General features: G+C 40.9%; 1 protein-coding gene across 3 annotated transcripts in view; it reads left to right on the top strand.

Moving 5' to 3' along the window:
* The window catches only part of AQR (aquarius intron-binding spliceosomal factor), a 107,312-nt gene that overhangs the window by 59,667 nt on the left and 35,112 nt on the right, over nucleotides 1-12,533 (top strand). For all 3 annotated transcript variants that reach the window (XM_074996923.1, XM_074996921.1, XM_074996922.1), the window contains 4 exons: nucleotides 2,979-3,220; nucleotides 6,158-6,304; nucleotides 6,603-6,672; nucleotides 10,068-10,178. In XM_074996923.1, the coding sequence (XP_074853024.1) occupies nucleotides 2,979-3,220; nucleotides 6,158-6,304; nucleotides 6,603-6,672; nucleotides 10,068-10,178 (570 nt within the window). The remainder of the gene's footprint in view (nucleotides 1-2,978; nucleotides 3,221-6,157; nucleotides 6,305-6,602; nucleotides 6,673-10,067; nucleotides 10,179-12,533) is intronic.

Here is a 12,533-nt window from a genome sequence, read left to right as displayed (position 1 = left end):
ATATTCCAGATCTCGCCTTCTCCACTGGCAGGTGACCTGAAACCATTTCAGGAACTATTTAAATGGGTAGCCCAATCACAAGGCATCACATAAAAGAGGTTTAAGACAGACAATACAGATGATTCACAATACTGCAACCCACAGCTTCCTTCAAGATAGTTTTCCCCATCGATGAAGCTATCCTTCAACCTTCAGGTGCTCTCTGTGAAAACGCAGCCTTTGTTCCGCATGCAAACTGCAGAGGGTCAAACGAGTCCTCTTAAACAGTTGGCACCCCTCCACCAGAAGCACCTATCAAAACAAGTAGACACTTTCAGCAGTGGTGTACACTGTACACTTTATATCCCACTACTGTCTCCATACCGACCTTGCTTGACTGCCTCATGGACCTCAGTGACATGGGTCTTTCCATCAGAGTGCACCTAGCAGTGATCATGGCCTTCCGTGATCTGGTAGATGGTTTCTTTCTCTGTGCACATCCCATGGTGAAGTGTTTTCTCAGACTTGCAGGAAAAGCATCCAAACCTGTGCCCCACCCCAGTGCCACTGTGGGACCTGAATCTGGTCCTAGACACACTTAACAGGCTACCCTTTGACCAATAGCCGCCACACCACCACAATACCTATCTTTGAGGGTGGCTTTTGTAGTGGCAATAACATCAGCAAGAAGAGTAGGAGAAATTGCAGCCCTCGTGGTAGACCTACCTTTCACCACCTTTACCAGAGACAAGTGACACTCAGGCCCCATCTAAAGTTTCTCCCGAAGGTCATATCAGACTTCCACATAATCAAACCCATTTACTTCCCTGCTTACTTCCCTAAGCCTCATGCCGCCTCCAAGGAGGCTGTATTACATACCCGAATGCAAGGTGGGCAGTTGCATTCTACCTTGAAAGAACTAAAGAAACCAGAAAACAGGACAGTCTTTATGGCATGGTCGGGACCCCACACAGAAACATCTGTCTCGGCACAGCACCTATCCAAATGGATTGCAGGCTCCATATATACCACGTGTGAAAGCTGGGGCAAACAGCTGCCTCAGACTATCTATCATTAGTAGACACCTGTAGGGCAGCCACATAGTCCTCATGCCATATTTTCACACAGCAGTATGGCCTACAGAAGGGGCCAGTACCTACCATATCACTAGCAGGTGTGGTCCTTCCTTCCTTCCACATAAAAGACTCCAAAGCCAACCTCCATCGGATGGTATTGCTACAGAGTCAGTTGAGTAGAGCACCCCCAGGGACACCATTCGATTTGGAGAAGAAGTTAATCACCAGATGCATTAATGATGGTGCTTCGAGATGTGTCCCCCAGTGCATGCTGTGCTGTCCTCCCTCTGCTTGGAGTCTAGAGGGACTTCAGGTAGAAGACTGGGCTTGCACCATGCACCCACATCACAGAACAGCAGGAGCACAAGCCTTGAGTGTACAGTCGCCATGCAAGGGGCACTGCTCTATAAAATCTCCGATCCCTGGCACAGCATGCACCAAGACATGAGTGGAGCACCCACAGGGACATGCATCTCAAAGACCCATTGTTACTGTACCTGGTGAGTAACTTCTGCTGCTGCTGCTTCTTAGAAGTATGATCTCACTAAGTTGGAAATTATGCAAAGCCACACAATCTCTTCCCATCTTACTCTCATCATAAAGCATCATCCTCCTCTAGATGTGATATCTGTTACCTTTGTTTTTGGCTCACATCAGAAGTAGTTCACAGTAGCATCTATTCTAGACCATCACCTAATGGTATCTCTCTTAAGTCATGAATTTAAAATAGTCCTTAACTTTATACGGTCTTCTGATTTTTGTTTTTTTTCAAGTTTTGTCCCTTTGAGATCATGAATTGTTAAAATTGAGGGAAGTGAAATAAGAATTATAAAGGCACCTAGTCCTAATATTCATATCAGTTGGTGTTTCAGTCAGAAAACTAGTAATTTATACCTGCAATAAAATTTCAGATATTTCCTGCTGATTTGTACTTCTCAATTTGCTTAAACCTGTGAGTGTTTGTAGCGTGTGCATTGTATGCGCACAGATGATGCTGGGAGGGCAGAAAACTTTACACAGCTCATCTAATTTTGCTTTTTGATGTAAGGACGGGTTTTAATAACTTTTCAGGGACTCTGCAACTAGACTGTTAAACGAATTCTTAAAAAAAAAAAAATCATCCTTAGGGATTCACATTTTCAGTCCCTCTGCAGTGCCAAGCACAAAATGACATATTGCCTCAGGTTAATGGAAATCCTGAATAGGAAGAGCATTAGTTTCTAAATGGAACAGTTGTTATAAAAATGATGTTCATACAGCCTTGCGTTCCCAGTTTATTCTTGGTCTGTTACTTGTATCTCAAAATAATGGTGTGTGTGTTTTTTGTTTTTTTTTAATCATTTTCTGCTTTTGACTCTTTCTCCAGCCTTAAGGATTCTGGAATAAGAACTTTCTGGGTATTTGGATAATTATGCCTAAGGCAGCATAAACCACAGCATGCCCATCTAGATACAATATATTTACTTTCAAGCATTTAAATAAGTGCCATTATTAGTAAATTCAGCATATGATGATCAAACACACAGGATACGTTAGTTACAGTGTCAGTGCCACTTTTAAAGACACGCTTTTGACTGCTCTGGCAGCTCACTGAGGATGATGATATGGACGTCATTGTGAGCCAAATAATCTGTTTAATTTGAGCTAAATTATTTCTCACTAATGGGATAATTCACCAGTGAGATTGTTCAGCTTGAATACTGTAATTGTGTACAATAGGCTGTGTAATGACATCAGCAAAAATGTATCACCTGCTTCAGTCTAACCAAACACCTGTCAGTTGAAAATAACTCCCCTTCCCCCTGCCCCCCGGAAGACACTGGGATGCTGGGGTGGTTCGGAGAGTTGATCTTCCATATGTCACATTGTGATGATAAAAGATGTTATATCTACTGATTCATTCTTCTGTTTTGTCACCGACAGGCTGTTCTGGAGACTATTAGGAATCTGATGAACACAGACTGTGTGGTTCCTGATTGGTTGCATGACATCATCCTTGGATATGGGGACCCAAGCAGTGCTCATTATTCGAAAATGCCAAATCAGATTGCTTCCCTGGATTTTAATGACACCTTCCTCTCCATTGATCATTTAAAAGCCAGTTTTCCTGGATATAACATAAAAGTAACGGTTGACAATCCAGCTCTACAGAAACCTCCTTTCAGGTGATCTAAGAATCTCAGATGTACTTGGTCTTATGCTTGTCTAAACAGTTAATTCTCCAATTAAACCATGGTATAAATTTAAGTCATTTCAGTGTTATTCCTAAAATGTATATTAAGGAAGCTGGTACTGGAAAACTAGACAGTAAGTCCATTTTAATTCAGCAACTCATATGTTCTTTTGACTGAGAAAATAAGTCAGGAGAGCTGCTATTGTAATTTGTTAGAAATACTGTAATATTGCTCTGTCACCCAAAAGCCAAAATTAGGGTTAGGATGTCTTGTGCTACACCCTATACAAGTGCATATGAAAACATTGTACATAACCCAAACTGTGGAAAGTCTATAGGAAAAAGCAATATGTGAAGAGTGAGAGTGTAATCAGTTTATATACCACGTTTGTGTTTGACTTTTTTCCTATCCTAAATACAAAAAGTGTAAACTTTTCCTGGTTTCCATTCTAGCCATCATTTAATTAGATTCTGATGTTCAGACATAAAGGGTGTAAAGTTGGGGAGAAAGATAATATCTTATGGATCTTAAGAAGGCAAAGTAGAAGAGGGCACTCAGACTACTACTTATTTATTTGTGTTGTGGTTGTGGCTGGAACCGCAGTCAGAATACCTATGTTATTTTTATGATCCGAGGACCAAGAGCTCCTACATCCTCCAATTCCATTTAATAGTCTCTTGTGACAGACATCTCTTCATGGTACAGCATATTAAGAAATATCTCCACAATTAATGAAGCAATAAATTAAGGCGAAGGGCTGCTTTTTGTGGCATGGGCTGTACAAATCAAAGGAGAAATGCAGGGTAGGCAATAAGTGCTTCCATATTCTCTTTGTGGGAAGACTACATTTATCATCACATGAAGCAGCATTTTGAAAGCCTTTAATGACTTTTATTTTGCTGAGGACAGAAAACCCTTACTGTTCATTTCCCAAGAGAAATCGAAGTAAAGGGTGTGTGGGTGTTTTCAGATTTATTAGAATGAAACTACAGAGCGCAGTTGCTAGATGTTAGAACATATCTTGCACCTCACCCATTGGTGCGTAAATTCTCACCTGTTCTATATCATACCTCCCTTTCTCTCCAACTTATTCTGTCATCTTAGACTGTAAGGTTTTGAGTCAGGGATGATATTTGTGCATTTACAGTGCCTAGCACAATGGGGTCGTGGATCCTTGACTGAGGCTCCAGCAAAAACCACAATACAAATAAATTAGTAGTAGTCTGGGGAGCAAAGATGCAGGCAGGAGGCAAGGTATATATAAATCAACAATATCACCAGTGTTTACAGAAGAGTCCGCTGCTTCTGTCTGAAGACTGTTTTCTATCATTAATTTGTTTTTATCTTGACTCCTGCCTGCATCTTTACTCCCCCACTTCCTCTGGTCTGTTCCATGCTATCTCACCTTACTGCTTATTGATCCTATCTCCTTTTCCAGTTCTCTACCTTTTACTCCATGTCATGTGATTAAAACACTTTCCCTGTTCTCATTTGCCAAATACACTTTGTCTGCCTTTCTATTACTCCTTAAAACCAGTACCTTTTGTGCCATATCAATAATTCCACATTTGCACTCCTGAACTGGTGTCCTCTTGCAGGGGTGGGCAAATACTGGCCTGCTAACTGGATCAGGTTCACCCTGGGTTAGCACCTGCTGGGCCGCTTCCACTTGACCTGCGTCTGCAGGTGTAGGTGGTTGCAGCTCCTATTGGTGTGGATTGCTATGCTTGGCTAATGGGAGTTACAGGAAGTGGTGTCCCGGTCCACGCTGCTACCTGTGGCTCCTGTTGGCCAGGAAGGGAGCTGCAGTCTGTGGCCAACAGGAACTACTATCACCTGTACCTGGAGAGGCTCAGGTAAATACAGCAGCGGCAGCCCACCCGGGTTAACTCTGGTGAACTGCTGCCATTTTATTACCCAACCCTGTCCTATAATGTTGAGTAGATCTGGCTAAAACGTGGGTTTTGTTTCAGGAGAAGTTTTGGTGCTTTTGGTTCAAATTTGGAACCAAAACAAAAACTGATGCAATTTCTTGGCAAACCAGAGGTCCTTGGGAAAAATTGGTTTTATAAAGACCGAAATACTATTGAGAGCATCTGTGTAAAATTGACATTCGTGTTAGTTTCCTGATTGCTACTCCCTGAATAGTAGCCATGAAATTAACAAGATAGTTTCATTCTGTAGGCATTTTTCGGGGCTGCTGATAGGCCCCCTGCTTGAGCTGGATTTTCCAGAGTCCCCATTGTGGAGCTTAGAGCCTAAAAGTTTTAGGACTGGCTCTTAGAGTCTGGGACAGCACCAGGGTGTAGACTGCCCTGTGTTGAGTACCCCAGGCTTTCAGACTTTGGGCCAGCTGGCTGCACACGTCGTTCTACTCCCAAGTGGCAAATAGATTTGGTAAAACATTTACTCCACTGAATAAGAATTATCCAACCCACTCTTGTCTTGAATTCTGTCTTATAGATTGTAAATCTTTGGGAAATGGAATAGCTTATTTATCTATGTAGACTGCCATATCATTTGATGGCACTCCAAAAATTTTCACACAAGTTGTGGGGAGACAGGAATCAGGCTGCAGCTTGGTTCCTGGCTCCCCTGGGCTTGCAGGAGCTGGGAAACTGACCAGCCCAGAGTGGCAGGGAGCTGGGAATCAGGGGACAGCCTGATTCCCATCTCCTTGCTGCTTGTGGGACCCAGGAAACTGACCAGCTCATAGCTGGTCAGTTTCCTAGTTCCTGCCAGTGCAGAGCAGTAAGGAACCAGGCTACCTCTTGGTTATCAGCTCCCCTCCCCTTCCCTTGCAGAGCTGGGAAATTGGCCAGGGCAGCAGCCTGACTCTCTTGGCTGTGGCTCCTCTCACCCTGTTAACTAGAGATATGTGTAACTGGCCTACTTATGAAGGAAATGAAGTTAAAACTTTTGTTACAGGATAACTTTCCCAATAAGAGGAGGAAAAGGGAAGAAACGGAAAGAAGAGGATGGGAACGAAGGAGAGTCTGAAGAAGCTAAAACATTAATTGTTGAACCTCATGTTATTCTGAACAGGGGCCCATATCCATACAATCAACCCAAACGGTAATGTTATTAATTTCTGCCAAGTAACAGTTCAGTGTCCGGGAGACCAGGTTGCAAATGAATTTCTATACTGATTTGATTACACAGTAAGGAAAAACTCTTTGCTTGTAAAACAGAGGATATTTATTTTGTTTATTTTAGTAGGTACTAGAAGTGAATTAACATGTGAATGAGTGTCTGCAGGAATTTAATACAGTTTAACTGATCCACTTTGAGTGTCACTTGTAAATAATCCCTTAAACACTTTTTTTTTAAATATATTTTCTGCATTCACTGACTCTATTTTTGTTTGTTACAGCAATACTATTCAGTTTACTCACACTCAGATTGAAGCTATACGTGCAGGAATGCAACCTGGGCTGACTATGGTAAGGGTAATAATTATTAAGCGTTATCATATTTCTTGTTGAAAATTATGCTGTCTAAATTTAGCATTGGTTCTTTGTAGTGCAGGTAAATTACATTTTCTGTGTCCACTATGATTTTGTTTGTGTTCTCTGTACCAGCAGATGAAGAAAAGGAAACACCCAATTAACATCCTCTGCCTTAAACAAAAAGCAAACAAGCAACAAAAAGCCCTGTGGGTATAGTTCTGTCCTGTGTTACAGTAGCTGGGGATTTTTGTGGATCACTTAACTGGCATGGGTGTGTGTGTTTGGAGTGGGTAAATTTAGTAATCTTTTTCCATGCTGAATTTGTGACAGTTTGGTAATATTTACAGTAATTGTAATATCTTGGGCCTTATGCAGAGCCTACTGTACTCAAGGAAGGCCTTTCTGTTCACCTCACTAAGCTCTGTTTTAGGCCCCTTGTGAGAATTTCAGTCTCTAACTTCCTAAACTAAGGACATAATGCATCGTATTTAATTTGATTTTGTTTGAATATAGTCTTCACCAGTGAAGGATTTTCAGGGAGTCACAGTTCTTAAGTAAATCTTCTGCTTATAATTGTATTTCACCAGACAGCTATTGTCTGTCCATCCTTCCCTGTGTATACACAAGCCCCTCCCTTTCGAAAGGGGCATGTTAATATTCATTACAGCGCCTCATTAGCATCTTTCGAACCCGCTCATTAACATGCCCCTTTCAAAAGTAAGGGGTTTGTGTAGACCCAGTCCTTAAGTTTATCTACTCAGCAGAATATCTCACTGACTTTTTTTTCTCTATACCACTGTTCAGCAGGAGATTGAGTGTCTTGGCAGCAGTGCTTCTTTTTGAAGTCAGGCCTTTGCTGACTGTCTTATCTTTTCCCATGTATCCTCTGCCCTGTGTAGGTAGCACACAAACACAAGAAGGAAAGAAAGTGAAAGTTGACTTAAATACAGTTCTGTGAGAGGGGTTTCCTATGTGTGTTCTAATGTGAGTGTATGTGCCTCCCACCTCTTATAGAACAGGGCTGAGCAAAATACCCTCCCGGTCCTGCACCTGTATCCCACAGTTACACTTGCAGCTCTTACTCATATGAGCATGCCCACAAAAATCCATGGGGCTGCTCTCCTGGGTAAAGGCTGTAGAATTGGTTAGCAACTTAGTCTGCAGTAAGACTAATGAGGACCGTGTATATGATGATAAATGGCCTATAGTCAGACTGTATTTGCAGTTCCCGAGGAATTATTTTAAAGTGGAATAAGACATTTTCCATGTCAGAGTTTTTGGGAGACAGTAAAAGTCACTAGTGGTAAATGATGAAAAAATGTGTATTTAATAATGCTTTTTTTTTTGGGAACAAGCCCATTGATTTGCACTGCTGTTTTTTAAATAATTATAGTATTTGGCTAAGAATACCCCCATTTGAGTATGGGAGTCTCCTTTCATACCAGTATTCCTTACTTGTCAGCTAGAAGGATGACTAACAAATTAAAATCTTTATTGCCATTTTGTAATATATAATCAACACATAAAATACTAGGGGGAAAAATCTAGGTGATGTAGCGCTTTCTTTTAAGTTGTTTTTTAATACAGTGATATGCCCTGTTAATTAATATAATTTAATCTTTGATGAATCATAATAACTTTCCATATAAACACAATGTATTATGAAGTATCAGCTGCATAGTTTTACTGGAAGCCTTTTAGGGATAAATTGCCATACCTGATAGTGTTTAGTTCCAACAATCTATCAGCAACAGATTATTTGTTGGGAGAAATGTAAAGTTTTGGCTTATGTTTTGCTAATGAGTATTTTCAGCTTAAAATATTTTCTCGGCGTTCAAAGAGCGTTCTCTTAGACCAAATGGGAAAAAATGACACTTAAAAATGAGCACTTGGTTTTTTGGCAGCTATAACTGGAATGAAAATACAGGTTCACTGTACAATGTGAACCTGTGTTTTCATTCCATGTATGATAAAAAAGCTGAACCACTTTCCGGTGCATTGTATGTGTGTTTATGCTAATAAGGTGTGATGATGTCCTTCCTTGAGGAGTCCAATTGGCATGTCCATAGAACTTCTGGTGTGAAGGAGGCAAGCAGGTCTACAATATGAGATTGCCTATAATATTTAAAAACATTCCTCAAGTTGGATTTTTGCTCATATTTAAAGTGTTAGGAAGAAAGAAAATTAGGGGTGAATCTCATGGCTTCAGGAAGCAAATGGAGGAGGCTCAGTCTCCAAAGTAGTTCTGAATTTGACCATAGAACTCCTCCAGAGTACTCCTGACATCAGCTACCTCAGGTTCAAGAATATCTTTTGGCAGATGTATTGCGTTTGGGTATGTAAGGTAAACTAAAATCATTGAATATAAGAACCTCAATAGACAAGTGGCTTTACTGTTTTTTTTCCTTTTTAAGACCTAAGTTTCAAAAAGGGGAGCTATTAAGATTAATGGAGCTACATTGGTAGTAACTAAATCATATAACTAAACAATTGAAATACTGTATTTATAATAGTGTGGAATGAAATATAAACACTTCAAAAACCAATCTGTTAATATGAAGAATTATAACTGACATGCAGTTGTACTGTATAATGTAAACTTCTGTGCAGTTTGTTATAAAAATATTAATCCGAGGTATATTGATAATATCACCAGGGTCAGTCCTATATTTTGTAGGGACCTATTGAAAACTAAAAGGTCACAGTCTCATCAAGCTAGTACTAAAGCTATGAATCTGTTCCATGACTCCTTTCTTATCCAGGGTATTTGTCTCTGCTTGCTCTTGCCTTTCTGTGGTTGCCCTGTGTCTCACAAGGTTCCCCAGCCTCTTGTGACTATCTTAAGTGTTAGAGAGTGTTTCAGTTGCAGCCACTGCCTGCTTTGTGATTAAAGATGTGCCAGAGCTCAAGCAACTTTTTTACATTTATAACTGATGCAGCAAGCCTAATGTTAGCAGAACAATGAACTGCCATGCCTAGAAAGACCAAGGCTCAGCCTGGGAAGCCCTGGCACAAATTAAGCAGTGGTCACACCTATACAGGTTTTAAATGGCTCTAATTCCATGGTGTGCAGTTTGTCTGTATGGTCAGGTGTATCCCAAGCATGGGACTCTGCGTTGGTACAGGGCTGAATCTTCCACTCTATCTTGTATTTCTGTGCGGACTCCACAGAAACAAATAAGAGTGCGCCCACAGTTGACAATGAATGGAGGAGTTTGGAATAGGATTTTGGTCGTCATTCTCCTAAGTCAGTGCTTTGTCGGAATAAAGATGGTGCTTGAGAAACCTGTTCTGCCCAATTTATAACGTCTTATATTTCTTCCAGTTGAGTAGTTGTATGTTGCAGATAACTGCACAACTGTACTTGTTCTTTTTTTATCACTTTGTAGGTAGTGGGACCACCTGGTACAGGTAAAACTGATGTGGCTGTGCAGATAATATCCAATCTCTACCATAACTTCCCAGAACAGAGAACCCTGATAGTTACACATTCCAACCAGGTAAGTGAACAACTTCTGTGTGACACTTTGTATTGCTCTATTTTTTTATGAGGCTTCAGTAATAGTTATTTGCATTGATGTTGACTTCAACAGATATGTGGAGTTTTAAACTTGATACACGTAGGTTAGAGAGTTATGAGGACATTAACAGAAGCATTTCAATTTAATCAGATGTATTTTCTGTGTAGAACATTAGGTGATTGTGGTGGGAATCCAAAAAGTTACCTTTTGTTCTCCTTTTAAACAAGTGGGACTGTTCTGCTTCTGCTGTATGTGAAATACCCTTTATCACTCCAGAAACCTTATGGGGGACTACAGAATAATATCTCAGCCTCACACTTCTGACCCACTGTTTCAGTCTTTCCACTTTTGACAAGTCAGATAAAACGGGTTTGCAGATATCAGGCAAATTGCACTAGTGTTATTAAATTAATATAAAGTTCATCTAGCTTACAGCATTGTAAACCCAAATATGGACATACTTAAATCAGTTGAATTCTTATTTAAGTTAGTTGAGATTAATTTTGCAATGAGAAATTCATTTGAATGTGTCTGCATTAAGGTTACACTGTGTGACCAGATCTGTTTAGTTACACACATGCAACTTTTTTTGATAGAATCCAGGCATATAATACCTTGTGTCTTGTCATTCTCACACAGTCCAGACACAACACCTCCCTACAGCCACCAGCTCATCACAAGCCAGAGAGACCTAATTGCCTTCCCTGTGATTATTTAGTCAAGAAATCAAATTGTCTCTGTCATCTCTTCATCTTCCAACATGATCAGGAGAACATTTCTGCTGAAACACAGTACAGAGATGAACCTTTAATCAATTCACCATGTGTGCATCTATATATTGGTCATTGGCCATAGACTACACTGTACACCCTTGCATTTCTTACTATTTTCTTAGAGTCAGCAAGTATTCTTAAGCCCTACTTAGCAGTGTCTTCTCACTTCAGGTGGTATAGAACTACTGATTCTTCTTGTCTCTTACTCAGATCAATCATTAAGTCAAGTAAGAGTAGCATCTGTGGAATTTCAGGCGTTCTGGGGCTAAGTCTACACTAGCGGGTTTTGTTGACAAAACCAGGGGAGCATTCAGATTACCAAGGCATTATGTTGACAGTACACAGCACTTTTTTGACAGTCTTATCCGGTTCCCTCCAACTCTGTCGACAGAAAGCTGGTGTGGACATTCCAGGGGACCCTCTGTCAACAGACAGAGCTGCTGGGACACTGGGCAGCCCTGTCTGCTGTGCTTCCAGTTGGCCATTTTGTTGAGAGAGCAGCTGGCAGTCTGCCCGTTTTCTGTAGACAGAGCAGATTACTCTCTCTCGAGCCACTTGGCAGTCTGGCTGCAATCTGTTGACAGAAGTTTGTCAGAAGATATCTCCCGTCAGGAACTTGCGTGGACAGAAGGCTATAGTGTAGACATAGCCTTTAGAGCATAACACGTAACTGTAACGTCTCCCCCATGTGGTGCCACCTGAGTCCCCAAGCCAGCAGCCTGGGAACTCTCTCCCACTGTACTGCTGTGAAAGCTGCCCAGCCCTTCATCCTCCATAGCATCTACCACACATACAGCGTAAGTCAAAACTCACCCCTCCCTCAAAGTGGAAGGTAATACTCTACAAACTTTTTGGCCAAGCTAAGATTCCCATGAACTTCGCACCAACTCACTGGTTTAGATAAAACAAAAATAAGTTTATTTACTACAAAAGATAGATTTTAAGTGATTAGAAGTGTTAGCAAACAGATTAAAGCAGGTTACCTAACAAACAAAATGCAAATTATGCTTAATGTACTGAATACCAGATACAAGCAGGCTAAAGAGTCTTAAGAAGCAAACTGCACTTGCTTTATGACTTGGAATCCTCAGGTGTTTCATTCACAGGATAAAAATCCCTTTAGCATGGGTCCAGCACTTCCCCCAGTTCAGTATTTAACTTGGGTGTTTCCAGGAATCTTATGTGGGTATTGAAAAACTCCAGATGATGTCACTCCCTGCCTTCTATAGCTTGTGCATATGGCAGGAGCCATTTATTTCAAAGTTTTGTTCCAAGACCCGTTTGTGGAAAAACACGTGATATCCCAAGTAAAAGTCTGGCGGTACGTGTTTACGTCACATCTTTGTACAGTCATAGCAACCATTATTCAGAGGCTGTAGTATTTTCTGAAAGACTCTCCAGCTGAGACATAAGCTTCTCTTAACCTTATTTCCCCCTAATGGCCCTTCTCTACCTAGCTATGTAGCCTGAAAGCATCTTGACTAGTTGATGTTACCCATGTATGGGGATACAAATAGGTTAATCTGATTCAGCAAATCAGAACCTTTTCAGTGACCTGTTA

This window comes from Carettochelys insculpta, chromosome 6, assembly GCF_033958435.1.
Source record: "Carettochelys insculpta isolate YL-2023 chromosome 6, ASM3395843v1, whole genome shotgun sequence".
In the NCBI taxonomy this organism is placed as follows: domain Eukaryota; kingdom Metazoa; phylum Chordata; order Testudines; family Carettochelyidae; genus Carettochelys; species Carettochelys insculpta.
Note: the sequence above shows the minus strand (reverse complement) of the source record. Positions and strands in the feature narration are given on the sequence as shown.